At 36.4% G+C, this 22,878-nt stretch overlaps 1 protein-coding gene across 1 annotated transcript; it reads left to right on the forward strand.

Annotated features, from left to right (window-relative positions):
- The first annotated feature begins 1,067 nt into the window (after positions 1-1,067).
- Positions 1,068-1,559, forward strand: LOC145051129 (ethylene-responsive transcription factor 5-like). The gene has a single exon (XM_078999259.1). The coding sequence runs from the start codon at positions 1,068-1,070 to the stop codon at positions 1,557-1,559; it is 492 nt and encodes a 163-aa protein (XP_078855385.1).
- The last annotated feature ends 21,319 nt before the right edge of the window (positions 1,560-22,878 follow it).

Genomic DNA, 22,878 nt, shown 5'->3' on the forward strand with positions numbered 1-22,878 from the left:
ATACATGTTTATACATTTAAAATGAATAAAAATCTATATAAAAAACTTTAAAAAATATGTAAATACATAATATATATATATATATATATATATATATATATATATATTTAAAAAAATACATACAAAATACGTTTATACATATATATAACTTTTGAGGAAATCTATAAAAAAATTCTTATTATTTTAAAAAAATTAACGATTTGGTTTCTTTACCTGCTAAACAAGTCAAAAGAAGCAAAAGTGAAGAAATTTGTTGGTTTCTTTGGATTTTTTTATTCAAAATAAATATTTTTAAGACTTAATAATTAATTTTCCTAAAATAACGAGTTTTTTCTGCAAATTTCCCTAGAAGATAACTATAACTTTATTAAATTTGTCATTGAATTTTAATAGACTTTTCATAAAAATTATCCAACATACAAACCATTATAAATATCCTTAGTTTTCAAAAACCCTTAAAAATAATCAATTCTCAAAACCATTATAAGCATCATCAGTATTCGAAAACCCTTAAAAATAATCGATTTTCGAAACATAATAGTTTTATGGCAATACTTGTATAATGTATAATTTCAATAAAAGAAACTTACTTTAAACCAACAAAATCGTTTAGTGATGATCATTTGAAAATTAAAACACTCAAAATGGCTTGAAGCTCTAAAAGAAATAAAGGATATCTTTACACTTTCCCCCCAATAATTGTTACTAAAAAACCCTATAATGAAAATAAAAGAAAATTACAGAACAAATGGAGGTCGCATGGAGCATTAGGAGAGGGTATTAGGCTGTTTTCCTTTTGCAAGTCAAGTTTGACAACCGTTGTTGACTAAAGTTCTCTAGTGTCCATTTGATAAAAAAAAAATAGAAACTTTAATGTTCTTTTTAGAATAAATGATACAACTGTGGCAAAATTTGAGAACTTCAAACGTGTAAAGATCAGAATAAAGAAAAATTAACCACCATGTCTCCATCAATGCAGGCAACCCCATCGGAGTATAAATACACATCGGAACCTTTCATACCTGTCACTGATTCTCTTCCTCTCTCTCTCTCTCTACTAACGACCAATGATGATCGACACTCTACACCACGATCATCGCCGCCACCTATTCTCCGACGCGACGAAGGACGAAGCTCCGGTAACAACACCGACAGTACCAGCGCCAGCATCACATAAGCATAAGCCACGAAAGGAATTTCACTATCGCGGCGTACGTAAGAGGCCATGGGGACGCTTCGCCGCTGAGATTCGTGACCCGTGGAAGAAAAGTCGGCGGTGGTTAGGCACATTTGATACGGCGGAGGAGGCCGCTCGAGCCTACGACGAAGCCGCCTTCAGCCTCCGTGGTGCGAAGGCGAAGATGAATTTTTGTGTCAGCCTCGCGGCATTTTCACCGCCGGTTGCAGAGAAGAAAGACGTGCAAAGTAACTTTTCTGCGTTGTGTTATCATCCCTCCAGTAATGATAGTGTAAACTTAGATAGCGAGGAAGATCGGAAATTAATGACATCGAAGAAGCCGTTTATGTTCGATCTGAACTTGCCGGCGCCGCTCATTTGACGACCGTGACTGGTGGCTCCGGCTAATAAGATTATTGTATGGTCCGTTGAAAAGTAGTCACACATACTATATATACCCCCAGATAAATTTATGTTAGTTTTGATTTGTTTTGTGTGTAGTTTAATCAACTATAAAAAAATATTGATTATTAATTAAATTTTAAAATGATATTCAATAAATTGAAAATTACAAGTAGTAAGCACTATAGTCATTTATCGAGTAAAAATATTTTGGCGTTAAACCGAAAACTTGTATAAATAAAATTAATATATATATATATATATATATATATATATATATATATATAGAGAGAGAGAGAGAGAGAGAGAGAGAGAGAGAGAGTTAGGTTCAAATGTTTTCACTATCTATTGTGTGCTTGTATGATTGATTATGGATCAATCATTTTAGTTATTTTAAGAAAGTAATTAATATATATTAACTGTTGAAGATGTAATTAATACCTATTATATCTTCAACATGTAATATGCATTAATTATTTTCTTAAAATAACTAAAATGATTGGTCCAGAATCAGTCATAAATACACACAATAAATAGTGAAAACAAATTAACCTAACCCTATATATATATATATATATATATATATATATATATATATATATATATATATATATATAAACTCGCCGAGTTGGCCGATTACTCCTCCGAGTACTCGCTACTCCCCCCCCTTGCCGAGGCGAGTTACATAATCCCGAGTACTCCCAGATCGGCCGCTTACGAACTGAGTAGTGTTGTGAAATTCGTTCAACTCGGTGATTAATATGTACAATATACTTAATGATTTATTATTTAACACACACATGTGATTATTACTACATATATATCTTAAATTTTCAGTAATTATTCACGAAGTGAGACCATTATGTGTTTTTCATTTTTTGTGTATTCACATATATCCAGTTTTGCTATATATTTCAATCAACATATGATTTTATATTATGATTTTGACCTATATAATTTCCCTAAAAATATTTCTACACAAATTTCCAAATCTGAGTACTCCCCGAGTACTCGCTACTTGCTCAACCTATTTTTGTTTGACCCATGAGAAAACTTATATTATTATTGCTTTGTCCCGGGATATTATGCCTTGAAGAATGAATGAGTGAAAGATCAAACTCACTTCAGTCCTAAAAACTAAAATGCAGCAAGTTAAGTTCAAGCTTTAGCGTAGGATTCCTAAAACACAAAGACTTTCTTCTTTCTTAGATAAGTTGGTATGGGAAAATTGTTGTGCCGTGGAAAATCCTTCTCTATACAGGTTCTCAGATAAGGTTTTGACCGGAACATCAATAATCTAGAGGTGTAAGCATTCTGATGTGTGAAACAATCTCATACTTAACGAAATAACTCACTTTCAGTAACCAAAATAAAATAAAGTCAAGATATTCATGCAATTGTGGTCAGTCTTGCTACCTCTTTTGTTGTCGCTCCAGACTTGCTTATTTGCAATGACTAGCATGATAAAGTAGCTCGTATCTTTAAAGGTACCTATGCGCTCCACGACTTTTTTATGTCATTATAAGATTGAATTTATCTTATTTTCCTAATCACATGTGAATTGAATTTCTTGACTGACCTGACATAAAAACCCTAAACCCGACATAAGGAAGGTTAACCTTTAGACTTGTTGATGTATTGGTTTTTGGATGAGTTGGAGGGAAGCACACTTGTGTGGACCTTACAGGGGTATCCCCTCTCATGGGTTTGAGGAATGGGGGTTTCAAAGCGGGCATACTGTTTTAAAAGTTGTTACATGCAAAGTCACAAAACATGAGAAATCGTGCATGGAAAATCAACACGTGTTTATATAAGATGTGGTGGAGCTTCTTAATAAAATACATCAGATCATGCATATCAATGTTATATATCCCTAGATATATGGATGTAGTGTTTAAAAAAATAATTTTATCATTCAAAAGGTTTAGTGGCGTTGTTACCCGCTTGTCTTCTCATTCATTGTATTGTGATCACTAGATATTTTGCAGGGGAAAAAAGTGGCCATCCTACCACTTGTGCCAAAAAGAAGTTAAGGATTTATAATAATATTATCTTAAGTAGTTTGTATGTCTTTAAGACCCACTGTAGTGGAATGCAGTTTAGTCGCACTCAATGCCACATAGGCAGGGAACACCTCCTGTTTGATTAGGTGTCTAAGCCTATAACTATATTTGGTATGAACTTGACCTGGTTGTAGCATGGTCCTTTTGGGTCGAGGATCCTTTAGGAATGGGATGGAGGAAATCAAGGGGGAAGCCCACTTTGGATTCGTCCAAGGCCTTGTTCTGGAAGGTTCCTGTGGACTACTTAAGGCCTAAGCAATCCAATTAGGGTTTTGACTAAAACCCTAGCAGCTCACCTATATAAAGGACCCTAGGGCTTCATAATTCGGCTACCACTTGAACCCTAGAGATCAAGAGCCTTTTTTTGAGCCTCCTTCCCCTCTCTCCAAGATCATCCAACTTGCTTTGGTGTTTGTGATCGATTAGAGGTATTACACTTGTGATACTAAAGCTCTCGAAGGTTGAAGATTCTTGCTTCAATTGAAAGGTAATCATATAAACTTGTTTTGGCTATTGTTTTCAATTTTGTATGCTAGTATTAGGGTTTACAAGCTTTAGATGAATTTCATGTACAATTAGAGAAACCTAGATCCAAAGCTTTAGGGTTTGCATGTGCACCATAGGATTGATGTAATGCTCAAAACCCACCAGTGGTATCAGCACCTAGGCTATTTTCTATTGTATTTGATGCCTTGTTTGATCATTTATTGCTTGCAAAATTGAATTTTCTGCCCTCCGACAGCTGAACTCGTCGAGTCACCAGATGAACTCAACGAGTCAGATGAACTCGACGAGTCCAGTCAATGACTCTGCGAGTCGGAGAGTCAGAGAGCAGATCTCTCAGGATTTTGGCGTATTTTTGATTGGGATATTTACCAAAAACGTTTTTGATTAATAAAATCTTATTTTTATTAAATTGATATGATTATCCTCATCAAAATAGAAGATAATTGTCAATTAATTAGATAATTATTGCCTTATATGATAATCTTAATTATTTGAATTATTTTAGTGAATTATCTTGCCATGAAATTGAATTATGTCAAATTTAGATAATCATTAATTGTTCAATTAAATTATTTGTAATTTGATCTAAAAAGTTTTGAAAAGTTTCAAAACTTGCCCTCAAGTTTTGGAATTTAAATTTTTGATTAAAAGATTAATTTTGAAATATTTAAATTCTAAACCCTAGAATTTTACAAGTTTAAAATTCAACCATTATTTTATTATATTATAAGATTAATATATATATATATATATATATATATATATATATATATATATATATATATATATATATATATATAAGATTAAGCTAATTTTACCGTTAGTAGGCCTCATTTACAAAGCCAATCCATAAGGGGGTATAAGGGTCCTGCCTATAAAATGACAGTTTAATGGGTGGTCCACTCTCACCCACCGCTTCCTTGATTGATGGAGGGTCGTTAGCCAAACGGGTAGGATAGGTCAACTAATTCCTCATTAAAGGTATAATGATTAATAAAGTAACTAAATGTTTTTTTATAAAATTCTCAATCTTAGTTACTTTAGGAAAAACGCGAAATGATGTTATTCCATGAAATTACACTTTGCACCCTGCCAAGTCGTTAGTAGAGCGTGCGTGGATAACCAACACACTAATATGGAGTAGCAATGGTAGCAAGGGGTTGATCGATGTTTATCATAGATGAATGGAGCGTGTGTGGTTAACCGACACATTGATTAGGTGATAAATGACATTGAGAGCACCAAGTACATTTGCATGGTTATTCACACCTTGTTTGTGATCCTCGGTATCCCAATCACAAACTTAAAAGGGCATATCGAGATTTAAACATGACATTGAAAAGTGCAATGACTCTCAAAAGATCTAGGAGTTTCAATACATTTAAAACTTAATTTCCTTTTCGTTTTTCATGGTGGAAATTAGTGAATCGTCATTCACTTACCTTCAAATTATTTGCAGTTTGGATTACGACACCCCTCTTCTAAATTGTAAATAATGTTCTTGGATCCTAGTCCTAATTTCTCATTTGGGTGTTTAATTAGGGATTCTTATCTAATCAAACTTTGTTTCTTTTCTATTTCAGATGTCTACTTCGAACAACAATAACGCTTCTGGCTCGACCCCTTCTGACTTATTCTCAATCATGAACTTGTGTGGGAGGGTGATCTTTGATGGGTCCAACTTCAACGATTGGATCCGCAATATCTGAATGGTCACTCGCTACGAGGATAAGGATTATGTTCTCGATAAGGAGCTGAAAGAAGTCAATGTCAACACTGCTACTCTCGAAGAGATTGCTTCCTATGAGGCTCACGAGCGAGATGCTATGAAAGTTCATTGTATCATGCTCGCGACAATGACCGTTGAACTCCAAAAGTCCTACGAGGACTACTACCCCTACGTGATGCATCAAGATTTGATGGATAGGTACCATCAAAGCGCGAGGCAGGAAAGGTACAAGATCATTGTTGGATTTAGTGTCTAAGCCCATAACTATAATTGGTATGTAATTGACCCGAGAGTAGCATGGTTCATTTAGGTTGCATGTCACCAAAACAATTTATAAGGATGGACTTTTGAGAAGAGGATATTTATGATTTATTAATATATTATAAGTTCTAATGTATTAATATGAAATCATATTATTATTTAATTAGTAATGATCAATAAATAATTTGGAATTAATTTAGTGATCAAAAGAGACTAATATGGTAGTCCATGGATAGTCCATGGAGGTTTAACCCATGGATCCTAAGTAAGATGAAAAGTCATGCGCATTAGGGTTTACATGGATGTAACCCTAATCCTAGCCACATTATATAAGAAGAACCTAGGCTACTAAAATCGGCACCTAGTGAAATTTGGAAGAGCATAGCCGATTTTATGTGCAAGTAATCCTCTCTCAAGTCCTCCATTGTTGGTGGTGTTGTGTGAAGCATTTGAGGCATCACATTTGGGGTGCTAGGTTCTTAAAGGTCTAAGGAAACAAGCTACAAGAAAAGGTATGTCAACTAACTAGTTTTGTATACAAGTACCCATGTTTTGATGCTAGTTAGGATCATGCTTTGGAAAATCAAATTGCATGTATAATTAGAGAAAACATAGATCCAAAGCATTTAGGGTTGTACGTGCACCTTAAGGTTGTTAGAGTGATCAAAACCCATGAGTGGTATCAAAGCCTAGGATTGTTTTCTATTATACTTGATGTTTATTGGTTTTCAAAGTTGGAAAAATTGAAATTCTGCATTCTGACAGGTGAACTCTATTGGATAAGGTGTCTAAGTCCATAACTTATTTGATATATACTTGACCCGACCCGGCATGGTCCATTTGGGTTGCACTTCACCCGAACTATTTATGGATAATTTTATGAGAGTTATACACATATGTTTATTAATATATTATAAGTTATAATATATTAATATGAAGTCATGTTATTTAATTAGTCTTAGTCTGAAATTAATTATGAATTAATTTAGAGATTAAAAGGAAGACTAATTAGATTGTGGGCTATTGGTTTTATATAGTGTGGGCTAACACTCATTTGTTAATGGGCTAGGCTTATATGGAAGTCCATGGATGATCCCTGGAGCTTTTAACCCATGGATCCTTGGAAAAGGAAAGGTCATGGGTTATTAGGGTTTCACCCTAATCATGTACACTATATAAGCATGCTTATGTTGCATGAAATAGCCACTAGTGTGTGTGCTTGTGTGTGGCCGAAAATTACAAGTGTGTGTACACTCTCTCAAAGTTTTCCAAGAGTTTGTGGTGATTTGTGATTCCATTTGAGGCATTCACACTATTGGTGCTTGGCCCTCAAACTCCTTAGGAATCAAACTCATCATAAAAAGGTATGTAATCTCATCTAACTCTTTTATGTTTAAATGTTCCCCATGCCATGTTAGATAGGTTATGAACCTTGGAAAATTATTATTTTGCATGTATTTAGACAAACATAGATCCAAAGTTTATTAGGGTTGCATGCACACTTAGGAAGTGTTAGATTGCTCAAAACCCAACAGTGGTATCAGAGCCTAGGCTTGCTTGTTTGATACTTGATGCAAAATAGTAAAAAAAGTTGAAATTGTTGCTGTCTGGCTGATGGACTCGCCGAGTCCATGGGGGGACTCGTCGAGTTCAAGGCAAAATTCATCCTACTCGGCGAGTAGGTTCGTGCACTCGGCGAGTAGAATGATCAGAATGCAAAATTTCGACTTTTGCTGCTGGAAATGGACTAGAAACATTACCCTAAACTGTTTTGGTGTTTTAAAACTTGTTTTAGTTGGTGTAATGGTTGTTCTAATCCATTTACAATAGCATATATCAAAATTCCATGATTTTTATGTGTTCATATAATTCTTGAAATTTTGATGATCATGTTCATGTTCTTATGAATTTAGAAGATGATAGGAATTATTTGCTGAATTGTTTAGAATTAATTCTTGATCATTTATGTGTTTTAATGGAGTCCATAATTTGTCCTCAAGTTATGGATATCCAAAGGTCGCTTTTCTTTAACACACATTTAAACACATAAGTTACATGAAAATGAAGAGTCTTCATTTTTATGAACCTTTAATTCATAAGTTATGAAATGAAAAGTTTTGGATAGTTACAAAACTTGCCCTCAAGTTTTGGAATTTGTAAAGTTTCACACACTTTAATAAACTTTAATTCCAACCCTTAGAAGTTTTAAAAGTTAAAATTCTACCCTTATACTATTATAAGATTAATGGTTAATTATATATATATATATATATATATATATATATATATATATATGTGTGTATGTATAAGAACAAGTCGTTTTACCGTTAGTAGGCCTCATTCACGAAGTCGGTCTATAAAGTGGGTATAAGGTTGTTGCCTATAAAATGGCAACTTAATGGATGTCCACTCTCACCCACCACTTGCTTGATCGGTGGAGGGTCGTTAGCCGAACGGGTAGGACAATGACTTTAAATTCTCATTAAAAGTATAATGATTATTATAAAGTAACTAAATGTTTTATTTAATTCCCAATCTTAGTTACTTTAGGAAAAATGTGAATTTGGTGCTAGCCCATGGAATTCACACTTTGTACCTTACCAAGTCGTTGGTGGAGCGTGTGTGGTTAACCGGCACACTAACTTGGACTAGTAAGGATCACGAAGGGTGACTTAATGTTTGTCATAGATCAATGGAGCATGTGTGGTTAACCGGCACATTGATTGGGTGATAATATTAAGCGTACCAAGTGAATTGGTATGGTTATTCACACCTTGTTTTGTGATCCTCGGCATCCCAGTCACAAAATTTGAGAGGGCACACTCGAGATTGAAACATGCCATTGAAAAGTTCAATGAATCTCAAAAGATCTAGGAATTTCAAATCTAATTAAAACCTAATAAATTATTTCGTTTTTCATGGTGGAAATTGGTGAATCATCATTCGCCTACCTTCAAATATTTTATAGCTTGGATTACGGCATCCCTCTTCCAAATTATAAAATATTGTGTTGGGTCCTAGCCTTAATATTTCATATTGGGTGTTATATTAAGGATTTTGAATCAACTAACTTGATTTTCTCCCATGATAGATGTCTGGTTCAGACAACTATGATCTTCCCAAATCTCTTGAAGATGGTGTCCCTCAACATCATGCTTCACTTCCTCCACCTCCTCCAATTATTCTCCCTCACCCACAAGTTCTTCAAAATTTTAAAGTCACTCAATCCCTATTGGCAAGCATAGTCTATGTGTGCTCACATCTTGGAGATAAAGTCACATATTGACAAGCCGGGAGAGTTGGGTGTCAAAGTCTCGTGAAGGTTGGATGTTCAATCACTTTCTTAGTAACATAGTGAGTCTTTTTGGGACTACTATGAGACAGACTATGAGATGACCCTTAATGATCTTATCTATTTGCTTGGTGTTGTGGAATCAGCAATGATTTGGAACACCAGTAAAGAAAATTTGATTAAAAGAACAACTTCCCAAGTCTTAAATGGACATTGACAATGGTAGCATTGGATATCTAGAAAAGCATTTCTCTTCCCAATGGAAAGGGGTCGGCCATAGTCAACTCGGTTGACCAAATGGTAAAGAGAAAGGCTAAGTCTGAGATAGTCTCATGTGCCATTACCAAAGGGTCAATGTGTTTTGTTGCCAAAGGAAGGGGCATTGGTTGCGAAGCTGCCCTATTCACCTGAAAGGTCATAAGGTTGATCAAGTCAAGAGGTTTGACTCTACTTCGGGTAAAGTCCACTGTCTAACTCTATTAAGTTCCTATTTGGAGATTCTTATTACATAATGTGAATGGGTAACATGTTGATGTTTTAAGAATCAAAGAAAAGATAGGAAGCTTAAAGTAAGTATATGTTGATTCTGATTGATAAGGTGGGTTTCGATCGCATGGTTCGGCAATCAGAATTTTGAGTTGTTGCTTAAGAGTTATAATATATTGCTTATGAATAGATAACAACAAGGTTTTCATGTGGATTGTAAGGATAAGTTTTTCCGCAAAGTTTTAAAATAAAAGAAAAAAAAAGGTTTTAATTTTATTTATTTTAAAAATATCCTTACAATGGCATCTGTGGAAAATTGTTGCTTATATGTTTCCAGTAATAGCAATATTGGAAAGTGGATTTGATTCCTTCATTTGTGGTAGTGTCTGTATTTACCAAATAAGGAAAGTTTTTCATCACCCAAGTTTCAATTGGACAGAAACTTGGAATCATACAAGTTGTATTGTATGATGAATGAAAATTTTCATCTTTGAAAAATTAAAACTAATTCTTTGATCACATGTATATGTGAGTCAATTGAAGGACTAAGGAAATAGGTACACTGGGTGTGTGCTGGTCAAGGTCCACCACAAAGATTGATTTGTCATGATTTACTAAAGATTAGTAAATATGATTATACTTATGAAGTTAAGTATAATTCTGTAACATTGGAAAGGTTACAATGTATGACAAAACAAATGAGAAGAATCAAATTAGGCAGAAAGATAAAAGTTTCTCAAATCTGAAAGGATGGGAGAGTACTTTAGTATCGTATTTCATGATCATCTTAATGATTATGAAACCATATCACAAATTCATACTCTAAGGACGTCTTAGTGCATTGTTATGGCTGGGAAGAGAGGTCATGAATTGTTGGATTGGTTAAAATCAAGAAGATGAGTCATACTTCGTTCCAAAACAATTCTTAGAGTCATACTCCAAGATTGTAACTTTGAGTGACATAAAGGAAGATTTATTAACACTAGTCAAATGTAAGAGTAAAATGTTTTCTACTCTTGTACATTTGAGATTGGTAAGTTGTGATGTCTTGGATGAGACAAAGACCAACTAAGACCAATTGTGTGAAGTGTTAGTCTTGATAAGAATCCACACTATCCCTTGAATATTTGTTTTGTCAAGGAATGGTTCTTGACTGGGGAAACTTATATGTTAAGGGGACAGTGGGAGCCTTAAAGATCCTGAAAGAGTTTCAAGATTTAATCAAGAGTAAAACCTGTAATTTATCACTAGCACACGACTTAAGGTTTGCAACCTATCGTGTTGACATAATTCTTATTTTTGTACCTACTTCAAATATGTTGAATTCGCATGTGAGTTATCAGAGTTCAACTTGGAAGCATTGGTGGGCCTTGTGTTACCAAGGTGACAAGAAACTAAGATTGAATAAGTTTAATCCATGTAAGGCTGAATTTGTCACTAACCTTATCTTGTGATTATGGTTTTGACAAATTCACATGGATAGGAACTCATACACTATAAAATCTAAGTGTCATAAGGTTTCTCTCCGATTCATGAAAATGATGGTGAGGAAACGCTTTCACTAAGTAGATTTTACGTAGATATCAATTGTGTTATTTGCATTTTCAAAAGTCGTTAGTGGAGCGCGTGTGGTTAACCGGCACACTAACATGGACTTGTGAGAAATGGCAAATGCCTAAGAAATTGAGACTATGATTACGGCATCCCTTTTCATAGTCCTGAAAATTGTTTAGACACACATGTGAGCTATCTAAGAGAGGGTGTATGAATCTAAATTTCAGAAGTCCAGCAAATTTCTGGAAATATGTCAGAGCTAGTGGGAGCATAAGTGTTATGCTGATAATCATCATGTTAGTGGGAGCATGATTATTACGTTTAGTATTGCAAGTTAGCAATGTTAATTATAGAAAACAAAGTTTCAATTCGTGAAGTTGCAGGGGTTGAAAAGTTGTTTTGCTATAATTAAGGGAGAGGAAATTATACTTCATTTCAATTCTAAAGCTTAGATTGAGATTTTAATCATCTTTAGTCAAGAATATATATATATATATATATAATATATATATATATATATGAATTTTATGTCTGAATGGTTCGACTTAAGGAAATTCTATATATATATTGCGTTTTCAAAATTTGATTATGATTACGGCATCCCTCTTCATAGTTAAATTTTAAAAACATGGCAAATAAAAAATATTGTAGCAAAAGACTGGTCTAGTATCATGTCTTTATGTCAAACATCATGAATCGTGTCCCATATGCTTCGGATATAGGATCGATTGCATGTGCTATAATATTCATCTTTTCTAAATTTTCCAAATGCTTAAGGCATTGAGAAGGGAAAAATCTAGAACTGGATATGACTAAAGTGATTAAGCAATTGTCGAGGACAATCTGAGGTTCGCCAAAGATTGGTTGCTCAGGGAAAGTTGGAAGTATGATGTAAGTTGTCGGAAAGGACCATATTGACATATTCTGAAAAGAAGTAACTCTTGTTCGGAAGTGATAGTCAAAATGGGACTATGGAAATGTCTCCATAGGTGGAAGTTATTCAATCTATGTAAGATTAGAAAACCTTAATGCAAGAAGGATGTTCAAAGCAATGTACTTTGAATACGAGACTTCCGTTCCATAGAAGTTGACCTTCTTTGGAATACTCTATAATGACTGGTGACAAGGTTTTGGTGACTTTGTGAATAATCATTACAAGAGGAACATTGCATAAAAGTTTAAAATCTAACAGATTTTTTGGTAAATGATAGGAATCGGGGATTCTCACATTTACAATAAGGATTTGGGATTGTGAAATGAGTATCATTGGAATCATGTTCAATTGATCTACATCACAATGTAAGGATCATAGACAAACATAGTGTGCATACTTGGAGTATGGCATAACTATTGTTTAGAAAAACAAAGTGTACATGCTAGGAGCATGGGACGACTGTTGTTTTTATTCAAGTCTTAATTTGATTGTTTGAAACATTATACAATGAATAATGTGTAATCAATATGGTGATAAATAAAAGGTGGTTCTATTTATATTCAAAAGGGTTCTGAAACCATATTGGATTCGATTATTATTGTGTTTCACTTTGCATGTTTTGACTTCCAAAATAGCTAGGTTATTCTTTCCGAATGACTAAGTTATTTAAACACTCCACAGTCGTTCATATGTTGGAAGTAGGTATGAATCAAGAATGTCATGAATCGAGTTTGTAGATGGCTAAATGGGTTTAGTCATAGAAATGGTTGCTACAACATTCATTAGTGCTCATGAGTTATGAGTATTGGAATAAACCCACGCTCACTTGTATCACTTCATGGAATTTATCTCGAGTGATCGTGAGACGATAATATCATATAAATCTTTAAACCTAGAGATATGAGTTGTTACCTATGAGTTGGTTGTGCATTGATTGCACGTAAACGCATCAGTAACTTGATGTTATAAAACATGCCTTTGTGTACAATTCAACAAGTAGTAGAACAAGCATATGAGTCGAAGTTTATCTGTTCCTTCTAGAAATAGAAGCGATATCTGGGCCCCTCGATGATTTTGTTGTGACCTATGTACCGGCCGGTCAAAACAAAATTGATGTGTTCGATTAAGTTTTTTGTCAAACAAATCGGAAATCGGGAAACAAACTGCTGGACAATAAGTACGACGTAGTTCCATGTATTTGTCCGGCTGATATCATGAGAACAGAGGATTATATGATCACTTATCTAAAATGGCGCTTCGTAGTTCAACAGAGTTTTCGAGAGCTACGATTGCTGGTTGGTTCCTGAAGTAACATACGCAAATATAGTTATTAGACTTATCCAAGTGGGAGTCTGTTGGATAAGGTGTCTAAGTCCATAACTTATTTGATATATACTTGACCCGACCCGGCATGGTCCATTTGGGTTGCACTTCACCCGAACTATTTATGGATAATTTTATGAGAGTTATACACATATGTTTATTAATATATTATAAGTTATAATATATTAATATGAAGTCATGTTATTTAATTAGTCTTAGTCTGAAATTAATTATGAATTAATTTAGAGATTAAAAGGAAGACTAATTAGATTGTGGGCTATTAGTTTTATATAGTGTGGGCTAACACTCATTTGTTAATGGGCTAGGCTTATATGGAAGTCCATGGATGATCCATGGAGCTTTTAACCCATGGATCCTTGGAAAAGGAAAGGTCATGGGTTATTAGGGTTTCACCCTAATCATGTACACTATATAAGCATGCTTATGTTGCATGAAATAGCCACTAGTGTGTGTGCTTGTGTGTGGCCGAAAATTACAAGTGTGTGTACACTCTCTCAAAGTTTTCCAAGAGTTTGTGGTGATTTGTGATTCCATTTGAGGCATTCACACTATTGGTGCTTGGCCCTCAAACTCCTTAGGAATCAAACTCATCATAAAAAGGTATGTAATCTCATCTAACTCTTTTATGTTTAAATGTTCCCCATGCCATGTTAGATAGGTTATGAACCTTGGAAAATTATTATTTTGCATGTATTTAGACAAACATAGATCCAAGGTTTATTAGGGTTGCATGCACACTTAGGAAGTGTTAGATTGCTCAAAACCCAACAAACTCACCGATTCCACTGGGTGACTCAACGAGGCCACTCAGAAATGGACCAACTCGACGAGTCCAGTTCATGTACTCGCCGAGTTGGTGGTCCAATGTGCATAATTTTGAGTTTTGGCCAGAAATTGGATTAGGACATTTACCCCAAACTGTTTTTTGAATTATGAAATCTGTTTTTTCATAAGGTAATGATCATGCTTGTCCAATTAAAAGATAATTGTCATCATTTCATAAGGTAATGATCATGCCACCAAGGTGTCTTGTATCATGTTGGCCACCATGACAGCTGAACTCCAAAATCCCTATGAGGACTTCTACCCTTTTGAGATGCACCATGAACTGATGGAAAGATACCATCAAAGTGTTCTTCAAGAGAGGTATGAAATCATCTCTTCCATGATAACAAGTAAGATGAAGGATGGTGAACCCATCACGACCCACTTGCAGAAAATGCAAAGGTTTGTGGACCGTTTGCTAAAATTGAATGTGAACTTCAATGAGGAGCTAGCTATAGATATCATTCTACACTCCTTACCTCCATGTTATGATCAGTTCCGCATGACCTATCATATGAACAATGAGGAGTTCACACTTAGAAAACTTCAAGGGCTTTTGAGGACTATTGAAAGTAGTCTCAAAGGTAAATCGGTTTTTACTACTCCTACCACCGCCCCTGTTATGACATTGTTGTCTTAGGCAAGTCAGCAAGAAGCACATAGGCCAACTCCAAAAGGCTGAAGTTTTGGAGTCATCTGACTTAAGGTCGGATGACACTTGCGAATCTTGCTTACTTGGAAAGATGACCAAGTCACCCTTCACTGGTACTTGTGAAAGGGGTGAAGGTTTGTTCGACCACAAGGGATGCTAACCGCTTCTATGTGACTTTTACTGATGATTACAGTAGATATGGCTATGTCTACTTAATCAAACATAAGTCAGAAACCTTTGAGAAATTCAAAGAGTTTAAACAGGAAGTGGAGAATCAGTTGGTCATGAAGATAAAGATGCTCCGATCCAATCGAGGTGGTTAGTATCTTAGTATTGAGTTCCTTGACTATATTAAGGAATGTGGAATTGTTTCACAATTGACGCCACCTAGGACACCACAACTTAATGGTGTGGCTGAGAGGCACAATCGAACCTTTTTGGACATGGTTTGTTACATGTTAGTCGAGCTTCGTTACCTATCTAATTCTGGGAGTATGCTTTAGAGACTACCGCCCATATCCTAAATCTAGTCCCAACTAAGAAGGTTGCCAAAACACCTCACGAGATGTGGACAGGGAAGGTTCCCTCGTCATCACACATCAAGGTTTGGGGTTGCAAGGCTTTCATGAGACGCCAGACTCACGACAAGCTAAAACCTCGTAGTGAGCGGTGTATTTTCATCGGCTACCCACAAAAATCCTTTGGTTGTCTCTTCTACAGACCGAGTGACAATGTTGTCTTCATTGTGAGGAGGGGAGTCTTTCGCAAGAGAGAACTCATAGGCCAAGGAGATAGTGGGAGGAAAATTGACCTTTAAGAGCTTCAAGAGTCAAGCGGTGAAGGAACCTCAAATACTAGCAATCAACCTAAGGAGGAAACTCATGTTGAGCCGATTGACGAGTCTGTACCTCTGAGGTGTTCCAGTAGAGTTAGTGTTCCACCTGTGTTATATGGTTTCCATATAACATCTGAGGGTGACACATTTATTAGTGATAACACACTGATAAATTTGGATGAACCTAACAACTATGAGGAAGCCATGGCAGGCCCCAAGTCTGCTAAATGGAAAGAGACTATGGACAACGAGATTCAGTCCATGTATGATAATCAAGTTTGGAACTTGGTTGACAATGTATCGGGTCGTAAGACAGTCGAGTGCAAATGGATATTCAAGAAGAAGACTGACATGGATAGGAAAGTACACACATACAAGGTGTGACTGGTTGTAAAGGGCTTTACTCAAGCTCCGAGAGTTGACTATGATGAGACCTTCTCGCCAGTAGCAAAGATTAAGTCTATTAGGGTTATGATAGCTATATCTGCATTTCATGATTATGAAATATGGAAAATGGATGTCAAAACCAATTTCCTTAATGGAAAGTTGGCAGAGGATGTTTACATAAGTCAGCCAGAGGGTTTTGTCGATGCAAAGTACCCTAATAGAGTGTGTAAGCTTGAGAAATCGATTTATGGATTGAAACAAGCATCTCGCAAATGGAATCTTTGTTTCAATGAGAAAGTCAAAGAGTTTGGATTTTTGAGAAGCGAGGATGAGTCCTGTGTATATGTCAAAGCTAGTAGGAGTACAGTTAGCTTTCTGTTGTTGTATGTGGATGACATACTTCTCATAGGAAATGACATCCCAACCTTACAGGAGGTTAAGTCCTGGCTTGGGAAGTGTTTTGTTATGAAGGACCTCGGAGAAGCTGTGTAAGGTCCTGAAACGGATCTTACCATTAATCAAACAACAAACACAATCGATAATGATAAAGAACAAGTAGAAACAAGAATGAAAACAAGCTTGCACACGCTTTCTATTAGGAATAACGTCTGGTACAACTTGTAGAATAGCAGCTGTGAACTCTGTGGCAACAACAACCACTAAATGACCTAGCACACCTCTATATATACTGGACCTGGGCCGGCCTTGGGTTTACGGTCGTAAACAGGCTTACGGACGTAAAATCATAGTTGGGCCGTAAACTACACAAAAGCTACCAAAGCTTGCATATTGACTCAAAAGAACCTATTACATTGAAATCCTAGACCAAACCATTAATTAGACCCTTCAATCTACCCCTTGGTTTGGGGCTAGCTTGAAGTCAATATTTGTCCACGATCATCACATCGTCTAGCCCCATAGCTCCATTCCACATCTGCTTGTTTATAATCTCAGCGACCATAGAGGTGTATTCTTTCACGGCCGACTCAAAAATCTCCTCAGCAACCCTGATCTGATAATGGCTTAAATCATGAATGTCACATCTTCTAAACTGGAGCAAATCCCTTCTATCATACAAACGAATGCATCCCTCCTTAAGTTTGATGACAACAGATGTTGTGGTTTCATCAAATACCCAGTAGAGCATAGAGCTTAAGGATCCATCCGGGTAACTTTGAAGCATGGGAATTTGTTTGACCTGATTTGTAGCAGGCCACATCACCACCTAGAGTGGATTACCAGTTTTGGGATCAATGACATCAGGATAATGCTTTATCACAAATTCAACAGTCTTCATAGATGGAAAACTCTTCTTTACTTGATCTTCCAGAAAGTGTTGGAAGTTAGTTGCTTGCTGATTATCTGTCAGGTTCGAAAAGGGAGATTGAGACAACTCTGAAAGATCCACCCTGGTCCAAGAATTAAAATCGTGATAGTCTTTATAGAGCTCCGTATTGCCGCTCTTTCTGCGAACAATCCACATTTTCAGGGGATCATGAAAACCCCAAGATACGATTCCTGACCGATCACCATACGTGTCTCTAAACCTTACAACTTTGAGATCCGTTACAGTGATTGTGGATTGATTTCCTGGAGCATTCTTGTCTGAACTCCTCTTGAATAAGAGTTGTCCCTTCTGAATGTCTTTGGCGTATCTGTCTCGAATAATCTCTGCAACATGAGGAGCATGCGCAGGCTCTTCTTCAAAACGATTCACCACTCGAGAAGTCTGAGCAGTTGGCACAACAATAGGATGAGCCTGAGAGTGAAGATCGATTCTATGCTCATCTTCAGATGTCTTATACTTATCTCCAAAGTCTTCTTCAATATTTTTCTCGAGACTAAAATAGCTGGAGGTCAGAAGATTGAAATGATCTTGGAGATCAGATATTTGCTTGGTTGTTATTGCCCTATCTTCTTGGAGATCCGAAACTTGAATTTTCAAATTTGTATTTTCACTCAAGAGATCTTCAAATTTAATGCTGAGCTCAATGTTTTTCTGATCCAACACATTCACTCTCTTCTAAAGTTCATCAATCACGGTGTCATCTTCTCTAGACTGACCTTCTCTAAAAGCAATTCCTTTGCCCTTAGAAGAGGGTGCAACAGCTTGTTCTTGAGCAAGATGCAAGGCCAAACGCATAGAGGCCTCATCGACATCTGTTCTTGGAGGAGAGAATCCTGGTGGAACAGAAGAGCCACTGGCTTCAAAGAATGTGCTAGGGCCTTCACGTAAAGGTTCTGTAGCTACAATAACAGGAGTGGTAGTTGGTGTAAATGGCAAGCCTTGAGACAAGCTAGAATCCAAAGGCCCGAACCTAGGATCTCTTTGTCTTCTTTTGGACGGAAGCTGTGAAGTCTGGTCTATTGAGAAATCACCCTTAAGTGGTTCAGATGTAAGTGAGACAACGTCAAGGGGAGGAATCCCTGACACTATCACCATTGGAATTGAAGAAACAACCACTTGTTCTGAAGTAATGAGAGTTGATTCGAGAGCGTCTTCTGTATCCCTACTCTTTGTTTCCGTGTGAGCAACATCATTGAGATTATCTAGCAGCGAGTTGAGGTTGACATTTGACAAAAAATCATCATTAGTTCCAAAATTAGTTGAAATCTCATCTCTATCGAAACCTGTGAGATTAAGGTCTTCATATTGATCAGGCTCAGCAGTATTCTTGGAAGACCCTTCCCTGTAATCTCCTTCAACTTGAACTGTTTTTAGGTCATGCTCCTCGGTCACTGACACAGCAGGAGCAACAGTCTCTTCTCCTTCTTGATCTGACACGGTAATTACATCTCCTTCTGAGATCACCTTTTCCGACGAAGTGTGCTCCGATGATATCTTATCTGAAGATCAGTGAGACTCGGTGGCTTCATTCGGCTCAACAAATCGTACGAACTTAACCAATGGTTACAACCCTTGAAAGACAACCTTCCCTTGCGATTTTGTTTAATGAGCCCAATGGTGTGAGGGCCCAAAGACTTCATATCGAGTGTTTCTCCCTCCTTTACCAAGTTAGGAAATTGTTTATTGACGAAGAGCTGAACGAATCGAGGGTACATTAGGAAGGTATCCCGAGTAGTGGCATTAATGTTGACCACAAACTCGTCCAAGATAAACCTAGAAAAGTTGAAGCCGATCCCCGCAGCAAGAGAAACAACAGCGCCAGTGTTTCTCAGGGATATCTCATCTACACCGGACCTTCTGCCTGAGATGCAGCTCACGAACACATGGGCTAGAAATCTCCAATATGGCGGCAAAAATTTCTTCATTGTTGGTGGAGAATCACCTTCGTACCCCATCTTTCTTAATATTCTTTGAGCATCTTCAATACCAATCTCCGTGGGAAAGCTCGGAAGGTCATTGATCAGCAGGGTCTCTCTCACAAAAGACTCATCGAAAACAATCTTGCATCCTTGAACGATCGCATCCATAGTCACAGCTCCATCATCGTCCCTTGTCATTTTGGCAGTCTGCCAGAATTCCCAAATGATTTTCTGGTAGACAACAGCGTTCATAGTGATGGCAGAGGCCAGACAGCATTCTCGTAATTCGTGAATCATCGATTTGAAGTCCCCATGGGCCACCGGAGGATCAGCGAGAACCATAGCCAGGTTGTGCATATCTGCAAATTTTAATGCTGCCATTTTATCTGCACTAAAACACACCAAGTAAGACAAGAGAGAAACTTGATCAAATAATATTTTAAATAATTTAATTTTGAGCCCAAGAGTGAATTATTAATTTTAAAATTAAAATTTCATGTCAATGGGGAGTTTACGGTCAAAGGGAGTTTACGGCCGTAAACTCGTGACCGCAAGCTTGTGGCCGCAAACTGAGTTTACGGTCGTAAGCTCTTCATGGCCGTAAGCTTGGTCCGTAAACTCCGACAACCCTTTTTCTTCGATTTTAGGCTCAAAAATCGTTTAATCTCTGAAACAAACACATATTCATGTTCGAAAACATGATACCTTCAAAGCTATCCGAGCAATTTCACGAAAAAACAATTTTTTTTCGAGGAGAGAGAGAGAGAGAGAGAGAGAGGAGAGTTTGTGGCCGGAATCAGAGAAATGAGGAGGATTCCGGCTGTAAACTCCTTAAATACCCAAGATTCTTTTACCTGTTGGCCACACAGTGTAAGACAGTCCAAGATTTTCAAAAAAAAAATTAAAATAAAACTTTTGAGGATTAAAATTAGAACTAAAATTAAAAATAAAATAAAATAAAGTAAAATAAAATTAATTTGCAAAATTTAAAAATTAAAAAATAACAGTTCAATTTTTTAACAATTAACAAAATAAAAAGAAAAATTAAAAAATAAAAATAAAAATAAAAATAAAATAAAATACACAACAAGATAAAAGAATTTAATTACTGAGAATAAATTTTTGACACTGGGATCAAAGTTGTTGGACAGCCTTATTCCACTTGTCGGTACCCCTATTTTCACGACTTCGTCTGATCGATCGTCAATATTGTGGTCCACTTAAGCACGAAACATTTGTGACAAAATTTGGACAATTTACCAATAACTTGACATTGTTGTCCACCTAAATTGAGCGGCGAGATCTACAAACAATCTGTATGTGTTCAATTTTAATTGTACTAGAACGTGTTTCCCGCTTCCTGATTTGCTCTAGCCATCAAGGATTTCCAGAATACTCCTTACTCCGGGTGAGCAGATAATTATTGAGAGAGAAAGTAGATTTAGAATGCATATGCTATACATCCAGGTCAGATCTCTTCCAATCAAGCAGAGGATGAAACATATGACTAACTGAATTTTAGAGGGATTGAGAAGAGAATGTTGCATATACTGTGTACCAGGTCGGATGATGAGTCACGCAGAGGAGACAGTATATGGCTAACAGATAGAAAGAATTGCAAAGAGAGAAGATGCAGAGAGATAGAATTGCATATGTTACAGTCCTGGTCGGATCTCTCGATCACGCAGAGGAGGCAACATATGACTAACAGACAGAAAGCAAGAAAATAACCTTCTACAGACCTAGTTTATCGGAATTCCCAAGTCACCCCATCAAAACCGGAATTAAGGATAGAATCCGCACATCAAGGAAAAGTTAATCCACAGTTCTAGATACGGGTTCTTTTAATGTGACCAGTAGATTCTCATGTATATCTCCCTGCTCAACCTATCTGAGCGTCGTAATGTCAGGCTAAATGGATCTAACTAGGTCAATGTTTGTCAAGTCCTTGAATTCCTTAAGTTCAACTCTCCCTAGTCAAGTCCATTTAAAATCTTTCGTGCCTACCCGCGCATCAGGCACAGAGCGTAGACAATTCAATTTAGGTACGTTTCGCAGATTCAGATTGCCCATTATCACTTGCTAATATCATTTCCCGTCACAACACTTACAAAAAAAAACTATCAGCAATATTTTTGATTTTGTGGATTTTTTTATTGTTTTTAGATTTTTGGAATTTTTATTGTTTTAGGATTTTTGATTATTTCTCCCCCTAAATTTGTGCATGGGTGAGACTAAAAATAAAAAATAAAAAATAAAATGCGCAAATTTAAATTAACCTACCTACCGAAACAAAAATAAATTTAAAAATTAAGAGAAATTAAGAAAACAAAAAATAAAAAATAAAAAAACTTAATCCTCAAAACGAATCATTTTCAGAAATCCCACAAGCATATCGAAACGAGCTTTGTTAAAAGACTTAGTGAACAGATCCGCCACATTATTAGCAGTGGGAACCTGTTCCAGCCGGATTAAAGAACGTTCATAACAATCTCTGATAAAATGAATTTTAATGTCGATGTGCTTGGTTTTAGAATGTTGGATTGGATTTTTGGCAATTTGAATTGCGGCCTCATTATCACAGTAAATGGGGGTTTCTAAGTAATTCAAACCGTAGTCCAACAGCTTATGTTGGATCCAGATAACTTGAGAACAACATGCAGATGCAGCAACGTATTCCGCCTTCGCTGTTGAGGTTGAGACAGTGTGTTGCTTCTTGCACTGCCATGACACTAGTCCGTCACCAAGATATTGACACCCTCCTGAAGTAGATCTCCTGTCAAGCTGACAACCTCCATAATTACTGTCAGCAAAAGCATATAAATCAACTTCAGAATTATTCGGATACCAAAGACCCAATTTTGGGCAACCTTTGATATACCGAAAAATTCTTTTGACAGCAATAAGATGAGAATGTTTTAGATTAGCATAATAACGTGCACATTGACAAACTGCAAACATAATGTCTGGAAGGTTTGCAGTAAGATACATCAACGATCCGATCATCGATGTGTAGAGAGTCTGATCTACGAAGTCGCCATCAGGATCTGGAGTCAGAATAGGTCTTTCTGCCATTGGCGTCGATGCAGATTTAGCGTCGTGAAACCAGAACTTCTCAAGAATATCCTCCACATACTTGGCTTGATGTAGCAGGATTCCAGTT

Source organism: Lactuca serriola, chromosome 5 (genome assembly GCF_051521515.1).
Source record: "Lactuca serriola cultivar US96UC23 chromosome 5, Lser_US96UC23_V15, whole genome shotgun sequence".
Lineage (NCBI taxonomy): Eukaryota > Viridiplantae > Streptophyta > Magnoliopsida > Asterales > Asteraceae > Lactuca > Lactuca serriola.